General features: G+C 37.8%; 1 protein-coding gene across 1 annotated transcript in view; it reads right to left on the reverse strand.

Moving 5' to 3' along the window:
* Positions 1–23,566, reverse strand: part of Snx2 (sorting nexin 2) — a 39,618-nt gene that overhangs the window by 14,242 nt on the left and 1,810 nt on the right. The window contains exons 3-8 of the mRNA XM_013015546.1: positions 13,867–13,984; positions 13,062–13,225; positions 11,260–11,326; positions 10,981–11,024; positions 9,119–9,260; positions 5,863–5,941 (exon numbers count right to left, since the gene is read on the reverse strand). Coding sequence (XP_012871000.1) covers positions 5,863–5,941; positions 9,119–9,260; positions 10,981–11,024; positions 11,260–11,326; positions 13,062–13,225; positions 13,867–13,984 — 614 coding nt within the window. The remainder of the gene's footprint in view (positions 1–5,862; positions 5,942–9,118; positions 9,261–10,980; positions 11,025–11,259; positions 11,327–13,061; positions 13,226–13,866; positions 13,985–23,566) is intronic.

Here is a 23,566-nt window from a genome sequence, read left to right on the forward strand (position 1 = left end):
GAAATAAACTTACATATTTCTCTTGAAAAATAATATTTAATGGCATTATATTAATGCCTGAAAAATCCTTCAAGAAATAAACTTGGTTTAATTTTGATAAACATTGTATTGACAAAAATCAATTGTTCCACTTTTTTCATTTTGTCACTTTGCTTTATGAGGAAATCAATTGTGGAAAATAAAACAGCAAAACTTTCCTTCTTGTTACAGGCTACAAGGAAGAATTAACTAAAAGAAAAGGAAATAAAGATATGAAAAAGGCCCGGCATCTGTCATCCTAGCTACCTCAGAGGCTGAGATCTGAGGATCGCAGTCAAAGCCAGCTCTGGCAGGGAAGTCTGAGACTCTTATATCTCCAATAATCACCAGAAAACCAGAAGTGGTGCTATGACTCAAAGTGGTAGAGTGCTAGCCTTGAGTGTAAAAACTCAGGGACAGCCCTCAGGCCCTGAGTTCAAGTCCCATGACCAACAGAAAAAAAAAGTATGAGAAACAGAGCCATCAGAGGACAGAATGGGAGGCACAGGGAATGGATAAAAATGACAGACACAACAAAAGCAGTGAGTATGTAATTGCTCTTTAGATCTTTTCAAGGAAAGGTTACTAACAAATTGACAATATTTTGTAGGGTTTCCAAGTTCCTTTGTACTACTAAAAACAATACAAAATAAAGAGGTTATAGACAATACCTGAGACCAACAAATTTAAAAATAGTTCTTTCTTTACATTTCTAGAGCTGTGTCATACCATTCTTTATGCCCTCTGCTGGAAAAATAGAATCAAGTCTTAATCTAGGCATGCATTTTTATTGTCTCCTTTAGTATTACAGATGTAGGACAGTGATGTATCACATCTCTGTGAATGTAAAACATCTTGTACTGACTTTATGATATGTAGTACTGAACTGTTATTAATGAGGTTACTCAAGAATGATTTCTTTCCAGATGATGACTGAGAAGCTAATACAAAAATAATTCCAGGTACCACAACAATAATAGAATTGTGCTTTTTTCTGAGGTTTTGGTTTTTTTCTTTTTATTAATGGGGTATCTTGAATGTCTTTAATTTTGTTCAGATGACTGTAGAACTTGGAATAGCTGGTGCTACTATTGATACAGAACATATTACTTTACTGGTCTTTTAATATGAATACACACATATGCATAATTTGAGTTTTTAGAGATTGTCCTATCAACTTTGGAAATAGTCGACTAGTTTACCATGACCACCGACTTGACAATGCACAGAAATTAAAAGTCAAGTTGGTTTACAAACATCAATCTCAATTTTTTTTCCATCTGTATAGGGTAGGGTACTGGATTATACGTGAGGTCACATCTATGTGGGTTTGATTATAGAAATTAATGAAGTATTTTCTAATAATGAAAAAAAAATCTGTCACACTAAACTTAAGTGCAAACGCTAACAATGAGAGAACAAAAAGGCAGGATGATCCTGGGTCTTGAATGGTATTTATCTGTTCATTCAACAAATATTTACTGAACACTTATCACATGTCAGACAGTAATTCTGAGTTTCTATAATACAACCGTGTATAAGAGTCACTAATACTAATTTCCTGGTGAAGCTTATAGTTTGATACAGGAAGACAGGTAATAAAGTATAAGCAACTATAATACATATGACACAGAAGAGGATAGAAAATAGGATACCTAGCAGCAAGTACGTAAAATGTGGCTGTTGACAATTTAAATAGATTAGGCCAAGTGTCACATACCTGTAATTCTGACAAAGGCAAAAGAACTAGAAGACCCTGTCTCAAAACAAAAATGCAAGAACAAAAACACAACCCTGAATGGACAAAACAAATAACTAGGTCAGAATGCCAAAAATCAAATTGTTTTCACTGGAAGACGATATCTGAACATTTAAACTTCAAAGAGGAACTGGAGTTAGCCATGCAGACCTAGGGAAGAAAGCATTCTGGGTAGAAGGTACAAAAATAATACCTGGGTACTAAAAGGTCAGTGTGGCTCAGAGCACAGAGAGTGATCTGAGTGGACAGGAGATCCACTCTGCCACTGTTAAGTACTTTGGCTTTATGAGTAAAATCAGGCATTAATGCAACTTGATCATATATTAAAACAATTATTCTAGCTGCTATATTAAAAATAAGAACTACCAAAGATGGAACAGGGAGACCAATCTAGATACTGCTGTACTTAATTAGGACTGTCATCAAAAGATCGATGAAAGGGGCTGGGAAGGTGGCTCAGTGGTAGAGCACTTGCTTTGCATGTATGAGGCCCTGGGTTCAATTCCTCAGCACCACATAAGCAAAAAGAAAAAAGCCAGAAGTGGCGCTGTGGCTCAAGTGTTAGAGTGCTAGCCTTGAGCTGAAGAGCTGAGGGACAGTGCCCAGGCCCAGAGTTCAGGCCCTGTGACTGGACCAAAAAAAAAAAAAAAAAGATCGATGAAAGACAAATGGTTGCATTCTAGATATCAAAAGCAAATGGAAGTTATTTCCTGATGAATTAGGTAATCCTAAAAAGTTCACTACCTCCAAATTCTTTGCTATAAAAGAGTAGATTAATTAATCTTTATTAACTGCTTATACCTTGGATTTTTAGGCTCATTAAATGAACTCAATATTAAATAATTCACTTATAGTTCAGAGATGGGGAAGAACACAAATAAGTAACTTGCCTGAGGTTACACAGAAATACAGTGTAGTGCAGCCTTCAACTGAAAAACAATTCTAAATCTTGTATACTAATATCATGCTCCTCTAAATGTCTCAGTTGGTATCTATTGAAGTGCATTCTTACATATATTTAATTTCAATAAAAAAACTGAGAAGTGATTAACCTTAATGCTGAAATGAACTCACTATGATCTTACGAGGTGTGAAGTATCCTCAAGAAAACCAAGTGAGCTATATCTTTATATACACCTCTGTCTGCCTCTCTCTCTTGTGAAGCAGTCTTCCTATGTAGCCCAGGCTGTCATAGAATTCCTTATCCTCGTGCTTCAGTCTTGAGTGCTGGGATTATGGGAGTGACTTTGCACTCCCAGCTTACTTTACTGTGTACCAAGATGAGATACTTCATCAGTCTTTTCTTGCTTATTATTTTATTTTATTATTATTATTATTTTTTTGTGGGTCGCGGGGCTTGAACTCTGGGCCTGGGCGCTATCCCTGTGCTCTTCAGCTCAAGGCAAGTGCTCTACTGCTTGAACCACAGTGCCACTTCCAGTTTTCGAGTGGTTTATTGGAGATAAGAGTCTCATGGACTTTCCTGGGCTGGCTTTGAACTGAAATCCTCAGATCTCAGGCTCCCGAGTAGTTAGGATTACAGGCGTGAGCCACCAGCAACCGGCTTTGCTTATTATTTTAATACCAGAAGTTTAGACTTTCATTAAAAAGTCATTAGTGTTCCCTTAGTTGAACAAATATATAAATGAAAGTTATAAAGTAATATAAAAAGAAATATTTCCCTCATCACTAGATCTAACTAGGCTGAGTGTTTCATAGATATGCTTGATTCTAATGTTTAAATCTTAAGAAACGCAACGTGGAAACCACTTAGAAAAACAAGAGATGTAAAAGGATTTTTAAAAATGCAACTTTAAAACTAAACGCAGATGTTCTCTAGGACCCAATCATACCACTCCTTGGCATCTATCCTGAGCATCATAAGCCAGTCTACAAGAACAACACTTGCATATCCGTGTTCATTGCTGCACTGTTCACAATAGACAAGATATGGAAACAACCCAGATGCCGCCCCCTCCCCCCCCCCCCCCCCCCCCCCCCCGGCAAGATGAGTGGATCCAAAAAATGTGGTCCCTGTATACAATGGAATTTTACAGCCAGAATAGAATAATGTCATTTGCAGGGAAATGGACAAAACTATAACAAATCATGTTAACTGAGGTAAGCCAAGCTCAGAGACAGCAGACATGTGTTCTTCCTGATATGTAGAAGTTAGATCCAAAACACACTGGGATACAAATTACACAGGATTCTAGATACTCACGTACAGTGAGACCAAAGGAGATAGTCTTAGGAGAGAATCACAAACATGCAATACCCAAACTCTCTCTTCCTATGTATATAAAATAATATGCATACTGAAACAAACTCCAAAGATATGGAAACAAAGGACTTTTTTTTTCTTATTTTTTCTGATGACTCTGTACTCTTTACCTTATATATGGTGTATTCACATGCACATCTGTGAGAGGGTGAGGAGGGACATAGAATTTGAGGAAAAAGGGTAAAAAAGTGCAGCAGTGGAGCGCACTGGACATCGATGAAAGTGAACTGTGCAACTTGTGGGTGGAGATGGGAGGGAGGGAATGGGAGAGAACGAGGGAACAGATGACATTACGAAAGGAAATGTACTTATTACCTGATGTATGTAAATGTAACCTCGCTGTACATCACCTCTAAAATAACAATGAATTTATAAAAGTGCAGTTTTAAAATCTTGTACACATTAAAACACAAATGTGCACAAGAACCAAGTTGGAATTGGAAAAAAAAAAAGATTGGAGTAAAAACTAAAGAATTATTCCAGTTCCTTTGTTCTACAACTTTCTGCTTGTATTTTAGTCATTTTTTTCCTAATGGAAAATCAATTTTGTTATTATATACTGCTTCTCTTTTTTAACTGTTAATTTCACTAAAGCAGTATTTAACAAGTAACATTTACCAGTAAAGAAAACTGGCTTTACACAAACACTAAGTTTCAATATTCCCTTAATAATCTCAATGTTTAATACACCACCAAGATATAGCATGTACTATCCAATGTAGTCAAGTTAGAAAGAGAACAAAGACTCAAATTTTATGTCCTTGGTAAAATAAATCTTCATTAAGTCCCTTATCAAGCATGCCATCTGAAATATTTCAAATTTACTCATAGAAAAAAATAAGACTTGAAAGGTTTTTCAAAGGGTCATGGTTACACTTTCAAGAGGAATTAAGTGAAATCAAGAGAGAACATTATATACCTTTATTCTTAAAAATATTCTATATATAACTTTTCTCACAAGATAATCAATTCTAATGGCTAAACTTTTCTTAACTCAATTTAAATCCTTTTCCTGGGTAATTTCTGATTCTCAGACATAATTCCACCTTTTAGTCAAAATACAAAAATTTTAAACTATATGGTCCACCACACCTGACTTCTAATATTTTTATCAATTCTTTTCTGTAATCGCAACCTTCATGTTTTCTTCCTACACATATAACTTCTTAGTGCTCTTAAAGACTATGTTTATGGGGGCTGGGAAGGTGGCTCTGGCAGAGCGCTTGCCTTGCATGCCTGAGGCCCTGGGTTCGATTCTTCAGCACCACATAAGCAAAAAGAAAAAAAAAGACTATGTTTATGATATAATAATATCCTCAATTAAATCATTCTTTTTTCTCCTAATAGCATAATGCAAAACTTGACATTATTTTGTTAAGACTATTTTTTTTTTGGGGGGTCTGGTTGTGGGGCCTGAACTCTGGGCCTGGGCACTGTCCCTCAGCTCTTCAGCTCAAGGCTAGTACTCTACCACTTGAGCCACAAGGCCACTTCCGGCCTTTTTTTCCCCCTGCTTATGTGATGCTGAAGAATCGAACCCAGGGCCTCATGCATGCAAGGCAAGCGCTCTACCACTGAGCCAACTTCCCAGCCCTGTTAAGACTATTAATGAGGATTAATAAAAACAATTCAAATACAGTACTGTGTTGCTGAAAAAAGCAATTTTTAAAGGTTTTGAAGCAAGTGGTTTAAGTGATTTTTTGAAAAAATTAAAGAGTAAAACATAGTTGTTATATAATGAGTTAGATTTATATTTCTGAAATAAAGCATACACACAATAAAGTATTGAATGTAGAATTACCTTTCAAGGGCTGCTCTCCGTTTTTCTACAAACTCAGTGGATGATGAATCTTCTTTACCTACTTTGACCTTGGTCATACCTTTGAAGAAGTTGAAAGAGATTCATGATTATAATGATTAAATAATTACAATCATTTCTCCAGGGTTTAAAATACATACTTCAAACTTGAACTTGTTAAAAAAAATCTCGTAAGTTTTTAACTGTTACTTAAAGGACAAACCATTTTGAGGGGTCACATTTCATCCTCTTCTTTGTAAATAAATCCCTACAGTATGACATAAAGCAGAATTTGAGTTTTGTGGAGTTTTTGACCCATATTGTTATTGATATAAAAGCTCACATCAGTTTCTTTATCTACATATTTTATACTTCTGGCAAGTGAAATGTATTTACATTTCAGAACTATTCCCCTCCTGAACGTGTCACAGGCAGGCCTCAGCATTAGTGTCTCACCACCGGCCTCATCCCTGGCTGCAATGTTCTTACATTCCAATGCTTATAACAGAACTTCTGAATAAGCAATCTGAAGCTCAATTCACATTTTCATTTTTTATAAGCAATAATTAAAGTTCTTTACTTTCAAGATGACAAAACAAAGATAAAAATATACTTGATGAACCTGTTGAACACTTTCCCTGCTACAAGAGCACGTTTTGATGACCACAGCTGGGCCGCTGAGGTTCTGTTTTACTCATTTGTTTTGTGGATGAGGCTTGTTTTGTTTTTGACCTAGCGTCTTGTTGTGTTGATCAGGCTGGCCTTGCATGACAAGGCTCAAGTGATCCTCCTACCTCAGACTCCTAAGGAGGCTCAACTCTGAATATATTAAGAGCCATTAAATGAAAGGGAAAATGACATGTTTCTGATATCTCAAAAAGAGCCTTTAAAAAAATCGCTGGATGCTGTGTTGGCTCATAGCTGTCATCCTAGTGAATCAGGAGGCTGAGATCCTGATTCACAGCCAATTTGGGCAGGAAAGTTGTAAGCCTTATCTTCAATTAACCACCCAAAAACCACAACTGGAGCTGTACCTCAAAATGGTAGAATGCTATAGCCTTCAGCACAAAAGCTCAGGGACAAAACCCAGACGCTGAGTTCAAGCCCCATGACTGACAAATTATTAAAGCATGGATTAAGGATGGGTGGACACCCAGTGACTGAAAACCTAGCTACTCAAGAAGCTGAGATCTCAGGTTCTTGGTTTGAAGCCAGATTGGCCAGGAAGTCCCTGAGATTCGTATCTCCAGTTAGTTGCCAAAAAACTAAAAGGGAAGCTATGGCTCAAATGGTAGGGTGCTAGAGTGCTGGTCTTGAGAAAAAAAGCTCAGGGATATTGACCAGGCCCTGAGTTCAAGTCCTAGGATCAACACAATAAATAAATAGGTAAATAAATATGTAGGACCAGGCATGGTGGTAACCTGTCTGTAATCCCAGATATTCAGAGGTCAAAAGAATCAGAATTTGAGCCCAATACATGCAAAAAGTCAACAGGGTAGTCATGATCTCAGTTATTCAGGAGTTAGAAGGACAGAGGTCTGAAGCTAGTCCTGGCAAAAATGCAACATCTTCTCTGAAGAATAACTAAAGAAAATAGTTGTAGAACAATTAACAGATGACCTACTTGTAGTTTAACAAAATATAACATTTTGAGAAAGAAAATTGATGACTATACTTAATTTCCTGCTTCAAGCTCCTAGTGCTGCGGTAACAGGGGTACACTCAATGCCCGGATAGCAGTTCTTAAACCGTGGTTCAGAATATTCAGAGCATCTGGCGTTTTTAGATACCCTTTCATGGGAGCTACAAGATCTCTTTTTCATAACAACATTAAGCTACTATGTTTTTTCTTAATCTCTGGGAGTTTATAAAAATCATGTGATATGCTATGTTACAACAAATTGAGACCAATTTTGTTTGTCTGAGACAGAATCTCACTGTAGCTTAGGCTGAACTGAAACTCAATATACAGCCTAAGTGATCTCAAACCAACATCCTTCTTCCTCTAATTCTTGACTGCTGCAATTAAAGATGTATAATCACACTCAACAGTTAACTTCTATTAAGCCAGAAATTAGAGATGTATAAAATAAACAAAAACAGAAAAACCAGTCTTAGGAAATGTTTTATCTTACAAAAATTATTTTCACCAGGACTTTATTTAATACAAGTTTATTCATAAATGAATGAAAACTTAAAAGCCCACAAAAGCAAAAGCTCTTTTAGAGTCTTCAAAAAAATTAAGAACATAAGGTCAGCAAGAGAACATTTGCCTAGCATGCTTAAGGCCTTGAGTTTGGGCTCCCAGCACACCACATACACATACATGTGCATGTAGCACACACGCACCATTTGATTAGATTTATAAATTAAAAAACCCAGAAATATAAAAAATTAATTTAAATATGCCAGGTTTCAAAAAAATAAACGATACCAATAAAAATGCTTTTCAGCATTTTAGCATTTAAAGTTTAAAGTATTTTTCAAGATAATCACAATGAAAAGTGAAACAAGATTAGGAAAAATACTACTGAATTTTAAGAGACAACAGGTGTTTTCAGTTGTCTTGGCAGTTAGATTAAGAAGAGTCCTTTTCTTTTGTAATTTTTCCCCCCAAGTACTAAAGCTTGAACTCCAAGCTTTCCTCCCGTGGTTACCTTTTTTGTTCATATTTGGCACTCCAATACTTGAGCCATAGCTCTACTTCTGGCTTTCTGATAGCTAATTGGAGGTAAGAGTCTCAAAAATTCGTCTGCTTGGGATGGCTTCAGACCATGATCCCCAGATCTTAGCTTCCTGAGTAGCTAAGATTAGAGGCATGAGCCACTAACTCAGATTGCATTTTTTTAACTAAGCCTTTATTATTATTTAGAACTGTAGGAATTTATCTGTTGTTCTGTGGTTTTTGTAAGTCTACTATCTAACCTGACTGGCCTAGAATTTGCAGAAACATTGAGGTATGAAATATATTGAGAGGACTTGAAATAGTTTGTATATGCACAAAGCTAAGTCAAACAGTATCCTAGGAAGGATTCAGTAAAACGGTGTTCTAATGATCCTAAAAATTACAGTTTACAACATTCAATACCCAGAGTCTGATGTATTAGAAAATAAAACTGAATGCATAATTATCATACAGAGAATGTTTATATTCTCCATCTCTAGGCATTATGAAAGAGTGAATTATGGAATCCACAAACTTTTGCAGTTAAAATTAAACTAGTAACAATAACAAAAATTATTTTTAACTTATGCTTACCTACTATACTCTTTTCTGGAGCTGGTGGCACAATGTAACCGACATGCAAATACTTGCTTGCTAATTTGCTATGCAAACCAAGAAAGTCACTGAATCTTCTTTTAACTGAAAATTCACTCTTACTGAACATGGAAAGGGAAGTCTACAAGTGAAGAATAAGCATTCAGATTTTCAATAGTAAGCAATTATCTAGAAGGTAATGCTCTCCCTGTCAACACACCCATACATACAAACAATGCTCTTCTTTGCAAAAGAATATAGAGGATATATATATATATATATATATATATATATATAGGCATACAGATTTCAAAATTTGAAAATCCCTAATTTATTGGTTTTTCCTTTTTTTTAAAAAAAAGAACTTTAAGAGGACAGAAAATATTATTTTATTCTATCCTTGACCTACCTCACCCAAAACTACAATAATGATTTATCCACTCAGCCATAATTATTACACTGATGTCTACGTTTATGTGTGTTTGTGTGTGCTGCCAGTCCTAGAGCTTGAGCTCAGGGTGTGGGCTCTGTTTCTGAGCTTTTGTGCTCAAGACTAGTTAGTGCTCTAACACTTGAACCACAGCTCCACTTCTAGCTTTTTGGTGGTTAAATGGAAATAAAGAGTCTCACAAACTTTCTTTCTGGGCTGGCTTTGACCTTCAATCCTTAAGATCTCAGCGTCCTGGGGTAGCTAGGATTATAGGCCTGAGCCACAACTAATGATTCTTGAATCTTTTTATCTTATAGCCCAAACCTCCTTCTAAATTTCAATACAGTATTTTCAAATACTCCAGGACTACTCTAATTAAATCTCACTGGCACCTCAAACTCATTGTATTTTCTTCCACTTGAGCATGAGTTCCCTAAGACAAAAAGCATTTGTTTATCTTGTTCACTACTATATACCCTGGTGCTTGCATGGAGCCCGCCCACCACAGTAAGGCTGTATTCTACCTCATCATGTCTCTACACAAATTACTCCACCAACTCAAAATTTCTCTAGTTGGCAACTTAAACACCTCTCTTCCTTACTTCTTATAGTCAAATCCTTTTGATTCTACTTTCTACATACCTCAAGAAGCCATTTGTTTTGCTCATTTCCAGAGTCATTTCCTTGGTATAAGCATTACTTCTTTCAAACTAGGGACTGCTATAGTAGATTCTGTTTTAAGATTTGAAGGCCTACAATCCTCTAATAATTGTAATGGCATCCTAGCTGGTACAATCTTGCCCTTTACTTCTTCTACCTTTCAATTTTCATAGTGAGAACAGAGATTGTCCTAAACAAAATTCTAATAGTGTCACAACTCTTATATCCCTCGCTTTAATACTTAGGACTAAATCAAGTATCTCAATGTGGCTGCTCATTATATCACATGGAGGATCGCAGCCAAACAATTCAGTCATGAACCACTTCTTAGAGATTCTAGAAAGCCCAATGCTTTCTTAAATTCTGGCTTTTACATATTCCTTTCTCATCTTCGTCTGGCTTAAAAGAACTTCTTCCCTAAGAAGCCTTGCCTACCACTCAAGTCTAGATTAGTTTTCTTCCTATACACTCTCACACAAAACACTCTATCAAATCAACTTTTGGTAAGAACCTCTTGGCAATCTTTATGAGACAGTAACCTTTAGGCTCACTTCCATCTTAAAGACTATATTCTCTACCACATAGTGACAAAAAGGCTCACCTTTGGGGGGGGGGACTGGGGGGATGGGGAGCCGGGAGAGGAGGGGATGGGAAGGGGAAACAAAGGAGGAGGCTACAATGCTTGATAAGAAATGTACTCATTATCTTGCCCATGTAATTGTAACCCCTCTGCACAGTATTTTCACAATAATAATAAAAAAAAAAGGCTCACCTTTGTTGTTACTCTGTATGCCATGTAAGCATTCATGCCATCACCTATAAGAAAAGTCAAGCAACAATAGAAAAATCATATACTTGGGTTCGTATTTAACTCATGGTAGAAGGCTTTGCCTAGTATGTACCAAGTTCCTAGCACAATAAAAATAAATAAAACAGCATGTTTAAAAATAAAGTGTTATTTTAACACTGTAATTATGTGTTTAGTCAGAAAAAAAGGACAAGATCTAACAAACGAGTAAAAAAATTTAAAATATAATAAATAATAACTCACCAACTTTTTCTGGATCTGACACACCAATTTCTATATCAAACATGTCTCCATTTGCTTCTTCTTCAATCTAGAGTAGTATATTTAATTTTGGTATTAAAATTTCCAATTTATATTACTGTCACAATTACTACTAGTAATAATTTTTCATCTATGTTTCTACTTGAGTTACTGTCATAGTAACTAACATTAAAAGCCACTTAACATTCCATTTCTGAACAACAATAAAAGTGTTATCATTTGCCAACTATGTAAACAAAACACAAATAAGGATCATTTGGAGAGAAAAAAAAATATATTGGAATTTCTCATATATAGAAAAATGCTTAACTCCTTACTTTTTCCTTTTTATTTTTTGAGGGTCTTTGTACCACAAATGGCCTCAAACTCCTGATCCTTCTTCTTCAGTCTGATTACTAGGATTATAAGGCATACACTACCGCTGGGGTCACCTGCTTACATACTTTTTAAGCCAATTTTTTTGAAGCATGATATACTTACAGAAAAGTGCATTAATTTGAAGTGTACAGATAAATAAACTTTCACAAAATGGGTCACATCTCAAATAAGAAACAAGTACTATATCCCAGAAGGTGCTCTACTGCTTCGAAGCCCTCTAGACCTCACATAACACTCCTAACAATGTTCCTTGGTTTTATCTCTTTTTATTTTTTTATTTTTTTCTTTTTTGCCAGTCCTTGGGCTTGAACTTAGGGCCTGGGCACTGTCCCTCAGCTGCTTTAGCTCAAGGCTGGAACCCTACCACTTGAGCCATCTCACACCACTTCCAGCTCTTTGTTTTTGTGGTACTGGGGAATTGAGTCCAGGGCTTCATGCATGCTAGGTAAGCACTCTACCACTAAGCTACGTTCCCACCCCAAGCTTTATTTCTTTTTAAAGTTTCATCCCATGGAATCATTCATCTGTATTTGGCTTCTGTTAATATTATGATTTTGAGGTTATTCATGTTTTTGTATGTGGTCATTTACTTGATTGTAGCCAATTTAGTGAACTATTTCTGTACAAATTATTTCAGGCCTGAACTCTGGCCTGGGCTCTGTCCCTCAGCTCTTCAGCTCACTTGAAGCCACTTGAGCCACAGCACTACTTCCGGCTTTTTTCTTTTTGCTTATGTGGTGCTGAGGAGTTGAACCCAGGGCCTCATGCATGCAAGACAAGCGCTTGCTCTACCTCTGAGCCACCTTCCCAGCCCACAAATTATTTTAGATAAATGATTTTTAAACATTTAGCTTTCCTTTTAAAATAGGCCTAAAACATTTTTGTTTCCCAAATGCATCTTATTATAAATTCCTGCTACTTCTGGGAGCCATCGGCTCATGCCTGTAATTCTAGCTACTCGGGAGATCTGAAGCTTGCAATTCAAAGCTAGCCTTGGCAAGAAAGTCCAAAAAAGTCAATAATAATAAATATCAATTACTGCCACTTTCAGAATGATAAGCCAAATAAACTTCAATTCTTCATAAACTAAAAAAAATTGCAAAATTATAAGACCATATCATTAACTGATAATAATGCCTTTCTTTTTAAAAACAAAGGCTAAAGTTAAATGGGAAATTTGGGTGAGTGATACAACACTTGCCTAGTGTGTACAAGGGCCCAAGTTTTATCCCAAGTACTACATCCATCCATCATTCTATCTCCCAACTTTTTTAGTGCAGTATTCTTTTCCTAAAATGTCTGAATGGCTTTGATTAGGAACAGCTAACAGGAAAGTGACACTAGATGGGGAACAAAAATAAATGCTACTTACATATAAATCTTAGAATACAAGCATTTTCTCGTACCTCTTCCCGGGATCTATCAAAGATCACAGGAGCAGATAGACTCTTTGATTCAATTCTAGGAGTAATGAGTGCAGTAGGGGTCACAGGGGTGACTGCAGGAGATGCGTCTGAGGAGAGAATGGGTTCCCTTTCTGGGCTGTCCAAAGAAACTTCTTCTGTGGCTTCTAGACACAAATTAAACAAGTTAGATAAGGAAATTTCAAACAACTAATAGTCAATTTGGCAGTTAATGAAATGTGAAAACATTTTTAATAATATCCAGAAATATCAAAAAATGTATTTAAACATTATTATTACAAAAGAATTTCACATATCTTTCAGTTGTTCAACTTTAAAACAACTAGGAACTTTGTCAGTTTGGAAAAAATCATATTAAATCAGCTTAATTATACTACTGGAGATTTTCTATACTAGGAGAGATGTAGCTACTTCTACATTCATTTGTGTTTAAATTTGTTATGTATCTTATACTTATAACTTACCTTTGAAATATTTTATTCAGGCTAGCATTGTGATGATGATGACGATTTTGTCAGTTGTGGGGCTTGAACCCAGGGCCTGGGAGCTGTCCCTGAGCCTCTTTGTGCTCAAGGCTAGTGCTTTACCACTTGAGCCACAGCACTACTTCTGGTTTTTGAGTAGTTAACTGCTTAAGCTGGCTTCAAACCATGATCCTCCAATCTCAGCCTCCTGAGTAGCTACAATTACAGATGTGAGCCACCACCATAAAATTTTTGGTTTAAATGGTATCTTCTAACAGAATATTTATTATGATTGGTCACTACCGAAATATATAGACAATTACCTGCAAAAAGATCTTCTCTATCATCATCTAGTTCAGCTTCTGCAGGTTTTGGACCATTGGAGTTTGCACTAATGTCTTCTGCAGGAAGACTTGCTGGTTCTGGTGATGATGGACTTGACTATTAAAAAACATACATATTGGATTAGAATGTATATCTAATACAGTACAGAAATAGATAATCCACTTAAGAAAATAACCATTATTTATATTTCCTCCTTTATGGTTAAGAATAAATCCCAAACCCACTTTTATTAAAAAAAAATCACTTAAAATTTTAAGTATCTTCCCTTTAGGGGTATTAACCTGTCCTCCTGAGTTAAAATTAACAAAACCCAACATGAACAGCAGAACTGAAATAAGATCAAGTTCCCTGATTTTTTTTTTTTTTGGGTCCGGTCATGGGGCCTCAACTCTGGGCCTGGGCACTCTCCCTCAGCTCTTTAGCTCAAGGCTAGCGCTCTACCACTTGAGCCACAGCGCCACTTTTGGCTTTTTTCTTTTTTGCTTATGTGGTGCTGAGGAATCGAACCCAGGGCCTCATGCATGCAAGGCAAGCACTCTACCACTGAGCCACCTTCCCAGCCCCAAGTTCCCTGATTTTTAAAGAATAAAGCTTTTGTTTTTGCCATTATCATGCTTGTTTTTCTTGCAGAAGATGTCTCCAAGCATGAATAGTCTTAGAAACTCAATCGATCTTGAAAGTACCTGGCATATGCAAAATGTTCAAAAACACTGCTTTTCCATAAGAAAGATTACTATCAGTTGAATTAGTTATTCTATGATTTCTGAGTTTCAAATTAAAATAGGCCCTTCTTCCAAACTTTTACATTTCAGTTAATCTAAACATTATTTTGTACTTAAACATAATGAACAAAGAAGTAGACCTCAGTTGTGAAGCTTTTATTTTCTAATAACAGTTAAAACCAAGTCTTAAACTTAAACATGAAAAGTGGACTGTAATGTAAACTATGAATTTGGAGTGATAATCATGTGTCAATATACACGTATAAATTGTCACACAAGGTGGGCATTGGTGGCTCATGCCTGTAATCCTAGCTACAAAGAAACTAAGATCTGAGGATCAAGGTTTGAAGCTAGCTCAGGCAAGAAAGTATGAGATTCTTATCTCTAATTAACCATCAGAAAACCAGAAGTGGTGCTGTAGCTCAAAGTGGTAGTACACTAACCTTGAGCAAAAGAACTCAGGGTCAGCAGTCAGGCCCTTAGTTCAAGTTCCACAACCAACGAAAATGAAATAAAATACAATTGTCACACATGTACCACCTGGGTAGGACACAGTGAAAATGGGGGAGGCTACACATGTGCAGGGCTATACATGAAGTCAATGTGACTGCCACTGTACCTTTTGTTATAAACTTAAAAATCTTAAACATATAGCAGCCTTGATTGACTCAGAAAGATGAGTAAAATGAAACATCACATGAAAAAAGTTGGTAGTTACATGAGAAAACACTTGTTAACAAATACTGCATATATTCTTCATATGTAGTTGAATTAAAAAAAAAAAGAACAATATGAAAGTAGAAGGGGACTATATGGGAAGAAGGGGACCAGTATGTGTGAAAGAGGAGTGCAAAAGAGGTCTCTGATCCATTTGGAGTTGATTCTGGTGCAGGGTATATAAGGATCTAGCTTTAGTTCTCTACAGGTGATTAACCAATTTTGCCAGCACCTTTTACTGAAAGGGCTGTCTTTCTTCTTTTCTAATTTTAGCTCCCTTATTGAAGATTAGGTGGCTATAGGTCTGCAGGTTCATTTCTGGGTTTTCAATTCTATTCCATTGGTCCTGAGATCTCTTCTTGTGCCAGTATTTATATGGTGCCATGTGATTTTTTTTGTTGCTTTCTATGTCCCTCCCCCATGGTTTAACCCCGTTTTCAGTGAATTTGATGTTGGTATAATTTGGGGAGGGGAAGGGAAAAAACAAAATGTTTAAAATAGGGATACAGATTGACTCATTGCAACAATGAGGTGTACAAGATGCTATGTCAAAAAAACAAACTTTACAATTTAGGCGGGGGTGGGGGGTATAGTTGAGGAGGTGGGATGGGAGGGGAAAAACAAAGGAAGAAGCAACAATGCAGGACAAGAAGTGTACTCATTACCTTGCTCATGTAACTGTAACCCCTCTGAACAGTATTTTCACAATAAAAACTTATTTTAAAAAAAGGGCTGGGAAGGTGGCTCAGTGGTAGAGTGCTTACCTTGCATGCATGAGGCCCTGGGTTCGATTCCTCGGCACCACATAAGCAAAAAAGAAAAAAGCCAAAAGTGGCGCTGTAGCTCAAGTGGTAGAGTGCTAGCCTTGAGCTGAAGAGCTGAGGGACAGCGCCCAGGCCCAGAGTTCAGGCCCCACGACCAGATCCAAAAAAAAAAAAAAAAAAGAACTAGCGAGGGAAGGGGTAACACTGCCCAGAAAGAAATGTACTCATTACCTGACTTACATGTAACTGTAACCCTCTGCACATCACCTTTACAATAACAATATAAAAGAACTATATGCATATACTGAATAATAATTTAGCCTAATAGGTTAAAAATTAAAGGAACCAAAATGTATATAAACTCAATCTAATGAGAAAATACTATACAAATCTTTAAAAGATATTCTATGAAATGTCCAGCTAGTACTTTTAAAAAATTATGTAAGTATAAAAGTCAAGCCCTAGCCAAAGCATTCTCTTCCCTCAACTATCACACTGGAAGAGAAGAAGTAAAACTAATAATTAAATGCTATGTAGTAACCGAGACAGAACTTGAATAAAAACTAATAAAGGACATAAAAATGAAAATCTACAGATTTAGTAAGAGGACAGTAATGACACTTTCTCAAGACTAATCTCCTGTTAGATAACTCTATTACTTCTGTCTAAGATACTAGCTAGGTAAAGGTACATAAATACCTGTAAGATTTTGGTCACTTCTCTACAAATCTTAAATTACTTCAATATTGGACATTTAAAAATTGCAAGTATTGGGGCTGGGAATGTGGCTTAGTAGTAGCATGCTTGCCTAGCATGCATGAAGCCCTGGGTTTAATTCCTCAGTAGCACATAAACAGAAAAAGCCAGAAGTGGCATTGTGGCTCAAGTGGTAGAGTGCTAGCCCTGAGCAAAAAAAGCTCAGGGACAATGACCAGGCCCTGAGTTCAAGCCCCAGGACTGGCAAAAAAAAATTTTTTTAAATTGCAAATATAAAGTTAAACCAAAACACTTAAGGTATAATAAGACACACACAATCACAAACTTGACTGTTTTTGATGATCTGACCAATTACTGTTCCTAGCTATATTTTCTATCAAATTGAGATGAGCCTAATAATTCTAATAAATCTAATTCTAATTAGATGAGTCTAGTAGTTCTAACAATTCTTCTTCAAAGAAAAAAAATACACAAATAGGATACATATACTAAACCTTAGTAAAAACCAGAGAAATACATGTAAAAAAACAAGACATAATTCTGTCAAGGAACTAGCCTGGATATGGACCAAAAGTTAAGTATATTTATTAATTACACTAAAAAAAAAACCTACTTATTTAGCAGAGGAACAGTTTCAAAATTAAGTTCTATTACAATACATGAAGAAATGTGTGCATAGGACCCAAAATGGCACGGAAAAAAGAAAGAAAAAGAATATGGAATTACAGTTATTAGATTCAATTACTGACACTTTAAAAGTTATTTAGCATTAATACACACACACACACACACACAAAGTGGAGCTGGGCTTACGTAGTAGAATGATAGCTTTGAGCAATAAAAAGCTCATGAACAGCACCCAGGCCTGTTCAAGTCCCTTGACCAGCACATATACACGTCTGTACACAGGCACATGCATGCACACATGCATATATACAATTGATGAAAATATAAACGTTTGTCTCTCACTTTTGACTTCCTCATCCTGAATCCTGACAGTTCTATTTCCTATCTTTATAACCATTGTTTGATCTTTACTATACCATAATTGGACTACTAGAAAGAGTTAGCTGTGTATCAAAAATTGGTCCACATATAGTTCATCTCAAAATCACCCTTAATAGTAATGTATTAATTTTTAACCAGGTCAGACTAAAGAAAAAATTCAGTTAGTCCCCTAGTCTGCTTTTAGTTGCAAATCGTTTATCCATCGTTTTCTATTATTATTGCCCCATTTTACCTTATCTCAATTAAGAAATAAAATATAATTTTGTTTACCAACAGCAAAACAACAGCTCTCAAAGTAGTTAATAACACAACAGAGCAGGTTCAGTGACAGACTATACATGGTAATTGTCCAAAGTAAAGACAAAAGCGCTCACTGGAAAGCATCAAGGATGGTAGAATTTAGAAATACGCAAGCATCTACTAGTGTTCAGAACTGACATAACCAGAAGTGGCATATATGAGCAGATTATTTCCATACATAGAAGTACCTGGGTACCTCTCTTGATTCCTATGCTGTGTCCTTCACAGGAGCTCCCTAACATTGTTCTAGACAGTTTATGTTTCTGTGTGTAACCAAAACACTTATCAACATGTCACATATTAAGTAACTGCCATTCCCACTTGAGTGTCTTTGTTCTTGTTAACCACCTCCTTCAGACTTATCTTCTCTCTTCTGTCCGTTATTTTCTCCAAACATCCCAACATCTCAATTCTTCAGAAGAGCCTTTAGAAGCAAACTTTATTCTACTTGTTGGCCCCTCGAATTTAAGTACAGTTCACTAACTTAATATTCTAGCTAAATATTACACATTCACCAGTGACTTGATACTTTCAAATATTCATTTAAGGAATACATTCAATTAAGCATTTTCAAATGCCAAATTCTAATACAGGAATCATTATAGAAAGACAGCTTTTTTGTTTGTTTGTTTGTTGGTCATGGGGCTTGAACTCTGGGCCTGGGCGCTGTCCCTGCTCTCTTCAGCTCAAGGCAAGCATTCTACCACTTGAGCCACAGAGCCACTTCTGGTATTCTGAGTGGTTTATTGGAGATAAGAGTCACACGGCCTTTCCTGCCCAGGCTGGCTTTGAACCGGGATCCTCAGATCTCAGCCTCCTGAGTAGCTAGGGTGACAGGCGTGAGCCAATGGTGCCCATCTATTTGCACTGCTGCCATCATCTAAACAGTATGGCAGAGTAAATACTGAAGGACTGCTTGTTTCTTTCTGGAAATAGGATCTCACTATATAAAGCTGACTCCCCACTCCAGATCCTCTCAAGTGCTAGGAGTACAGGTTTGTGCTGCTACACCACCTAATACTCAATATTCACTCAAGTAAATCAAATCTTTTGGGACTACTTACATGATTCTATACATAGAAAATCCAGAGGAGAGAACTCTATTGTAATAAAAAGTCGTGGCTTTTTAGTTGAGGCAGAGGCATTAGGGAAAGGGAGGGATGGCATGGGAAGAATACAAGGTTTTTCTGAGCTGTTCTTTAAAAAAAAAAGAAATTGGGGAGTGAGGGAAGGGGTGACATTGTCTAGGACATTGTACTCTTTACCTGACTTATATAACTATAACTTTTATAATAACAGTAAAAAAAAAATCGAGCTAGGTGCCAGTAGCTCATACCTGTCTTAGTAGCTACTCCGGAGGCTGAGATCTGAGGATTGTGGTTTGAAGCCAGCTTAGCAGGAAAGTCAGTGAGACTCTTATCTCCAAATAACTATAAGAAGCTAGAAGTGGAGCTGTGGCTCAAGCAAAAAAGCTCAGGGACAGCACCCAGCCCCAGAATTCAAGCCCAGGACTGGAAAAAAAAATAATCGATTCAGGTGGGTGCCAGTGACTCATGCTTATAATCCTAAATATGGGGGAGGCTGAGATCTGAGGATTGTGGTTTAAAGCCAGCCTGAGCAGACCAACCTATGAGACAGTTATCTCCAATTAACCAGGAAAAAGCTGGCCCTGAATCTGGCCTCTTACCATTGGCGATATGGCTCAAGTGGAATAGTGCTGGTCTTGAGCAAAAAAGCTAAGCAAGAGCATAAGACTGTCAGTTTAAGCCCTGGTATTGGTATGCATGCACACACGTGCATGTACACACACACACATGTAATTGTACAAAGGGATTTCATGGTGGTATTTCATATACTCAGATTATGAAAATGTTCTAAGACTGCCTGAAAGTGACTGTTGCACACATCTATGAATACACTAAAATTGGGCTGCACACATTGATGGATCACTTATATGGTATATAAAAAGTACCTCAACAAAACTGTTTTAAACACAAGTATATGAAGTCCTGACATTCCTTTCTGAAGGTGCTATTACTCCATGCTAAACAGTGCTTAAAGATCAAACATCCTTAAGCTTAAGGTTGCACCATTTAAGGAAAAAGTAGCATTCATGAGCAGTTTGAAGCCTTACCTTCTCACATACCAAGAAGAGCAAGGTTTTGCCGAATTCCTTCCCTTTGCACCCAGACTCTAACCTGGCCCCTCACCACTTTCTTTTTTTCATTCTCACTATAGAAACAATGGTAGAAATGTGAAGCATTTTGTTGTCCAGTTCTGTTTTGAGTGTGGAGTGTTTCTGTGGTGTGAAAGGGTGCTGTTTTTGAAACAATATCTTGGATTACAGATATGTACCACTGTATCTTGGATTACAGGTATGTACCACTGTATCTGGTTCAAATAGCTTTTATTTACTGAAAACAGCTTTTTGTGACTTTTTAATTTTGAAAGGTAATGCATCACCCTCAAAATTTTCTACACAAATAATAGAACCTTAAAATCTCATACTTCATTGCTATTATAAAGATGATATACAGAAGAGTTACAGTTACATAAGTCCCTTGCTCTCCTCCTACTTGGGTGATTTATTTATGTCTTACTTTCAATTTAAAGTTTAGGGTCTTTCTTAGGCGATATTTAAAGCAGACTGAATAACTTAGGGCCTACCAACAAGTGTTGTCTATAGACCTGAAACAGTATCAGAACAGCTTGTTAATAAGGTATAAATCTGAATCCAGAGCTACAGAATCAAAATTTGTACTTCAATAAGATCTCTAGAAAACTTACAAATATAGTTTGAAAAGCACTAGGGATGCAAGTAAGTAGTAGGTCCTAGGTTTGATTCTAGGTACCACAGGCAAACAAATGAAAATTACTGCAGTCCTAGACCAGGAAGGCCAAAGCAGGATCTTGGTCCTGAATCCTAGGCCATATAGGTTTTAGTGAAGTACAGGCATCTGCATTTGAAACAGGAGTACTATGGATTCTACCAGGGGGTCACCCAGCGATTCTACTCAAGAAGGTAAAATCTAGAGGCTCATGGTTCAAAGCCAGCTGAAGTAGAAAAGTCCATAAGACTTTGTCTCCAAAAAGACCAGCCCCCTCAAAAAAACCAAAAGTGAACAAAACAAACACCAGCCACAAGCAGAGCTGGAGACATGGCTAAAGTGGTAGAATACCAGTTAAGGAAGGCAGCTGAGTAATGAGGCCCCAAGTTCACACTTCAGTAGCACTTCCCCTCAAATTGAAGCCCTGTGTGTGAGCGTACACGCACGTGCGTGTACCCATTCTAGGACTTGAACTCCGTGTCTGAGCTTTTTCACTCAAATGGAGCCACAGTTCCATTCCCACCTTTTTCTGCTAGTTAACTGGAAATAAAAGTCTCCTGGACTTTCCTGTCCAGGCTGGCTTGGAACCACAATCAGATCTCAGCCTCCTGAGTAGCTAGGGTTATAGGTGTAAGCCCTAGAATGCAGCTTCAAAGCCCATTTCTTTAGAGCAGCTTCAGTATACTAAGAAATACTGCTATACAACCTTCCACAAATATGTTAAAGTGCAAATAAATTGAATCTACAAATTCATAGCCGTACTATCTTTCTCCCTTTTTCTGTTGTTGCTGGGGCTTGAACTCAGGGCCTAGGTGCTATCTCTTAGCTTTTTCAGACAAGGCAGGTACTCTACCACTTCAGCTACACACACCTTCAGTTCTGTTTTTTTTTTTTTTTGCTGGTTAATCTTGTCTCCCACGGCTGAACTTCCAACCTTGATCCTCATATCTCAGCCTCCTGAATATTACAGGTGTGAGCCACTGGTGTTGGGCCTACTTTCTTATAATAACCTGAATGAGCCCATGAAACAGGGATTCAGGTGAACATTCAATGACTTTTACAACTTTCACAGTACATTAACCAAGATAAATTTAAAATATTCCTAATCAAAATTTGCAGGCTTTCACAGGAAAACTGGTCAAATACTGTACTTCTAAAAAGTCCCATACATTTGGGAAGTACAGACCAGTTCTGTTTACTCAAACCTAGACAACTTCCATTAGACAGGAGTGTTTATGCTCACAGCACCCAGGCTCCACTCTGCTATCAAGTTAGTTCTTTTCTGCTGCTGGAAACCTTTGAGTTCCCAAACAGAATACAGGAATACAGGTTTCAGGATCCTGCAGACTCTTTCATAATGTTGAAGTAACACTATAATATATGGCTGCCTTTAAAAAGATATTGTAAAAAAAATTTTTTTTTTGGGTCTAGTCGTGGGGCCTGAACCCTGGGCCTGGGCGCTGTCCCTCAGCTCTTCATCTCAAGGCTAGCGCTCTACCACTTGAGCCACAGCACCACTTCCGGCTTTTTTCTTTTTGCTTATGTGGTGCTGAGGAATCGAACCCAGGGCCTCATGCATGCAAGGCAAGAGCTCTACCGCTAAGCCACCTTCCCAGCCCTAAAATTTAAACTAATTTTTTAGGACAAGCTGGTTTTGACAGCCCGGTATACATTTACTATGTGTAAAAGTGTTAAGATTTTGTGAGGAACGAAAGGTGATCAAGGTACCATCCGCGGCCTGCGGAAGAACCTGTAATGCAGAGAGGGGAAGTCAGGCTGGGACCATAGCACATACAATTAGCCGTTTCAGGTAACTAATGGCCCGATGGGGTGGCTAATGACTGTAATCCTAACTACTCAGGAGGCTGAGCTATGAGGATCATTATTAGGTTGGAAGCCAGCCGGGGCAGGAAAGTCCTTGAGACTCTGAACTCCAATTAACCACCCAAATGCAGGAAGTGGGAGTTGTGGTTTAGTGGCAGAGAATCGGGCTTGAGTGAAAAGGGTAAGGGGCAGTTCCTCGGCCCCACCCAGTCCTCTGTCCCGGAACCAGCGCAAACACGAAATAAAGAAATTCGGAAGATGGATATTGGAAGTTTCGGTGCAGAACTAAGCAGGGCAGCTTTAACAAAGCACTGAACCAGGTGGCACCGAGGCACAGCACCGGGGGAATGTGCTGACATTCTGAGACACACACTTAAAATACCGTTTGCGAGGTGCAGGCTCCGGCCCAAAGCAGAGCCTTCCCAACGGGGACGAGACGGAGGCGGGCCCGACACAGTTAAGTTCCTAGAGGGTGTTTTCCTTTGACAAAAACAGGAACCCTCAGCTTCAGAGATCGCTGATCAAGCGAGAAGGGAGGAAAGGGAGTGAAGATCGGTTTCTGTTTCCCCCCGGGGCACCTCAAGAGGGGGAAAACGCGCACGAAACCGGTTTCCCGCACGACTCCCCCCACCCTGAGCTCACCTTTCCCAACTACCTGGCCTCTGAAAAGCCCAGCCCGGGAAACCGACGGACCCGACCCGGTCGGTGTACCCGTCGGTCTCAGGTCCGAATCGGGACAAACAGTCCTCCCAGGGCCGAGGCTGCGGACCGCGCACGCACCGCCCCCCGCGGCCCCCG

Source organism: Dipodomys ordii, unplaced genomic scaffold (assembly GCF_000151885.1).
Source record: "Dipodomys ordii isolate 6190 unplaced genomic scaffold, Dord_2.0 Scaffold27, whole genome shotgun sequence".
NCBI classification, from domain to species: domain Eukaryota; kingdom Metazoa; phylum Chordata; class Mammalia; order Rodentia; family Heteromyidae; genus Dipodomys; species Dipodomys ordii.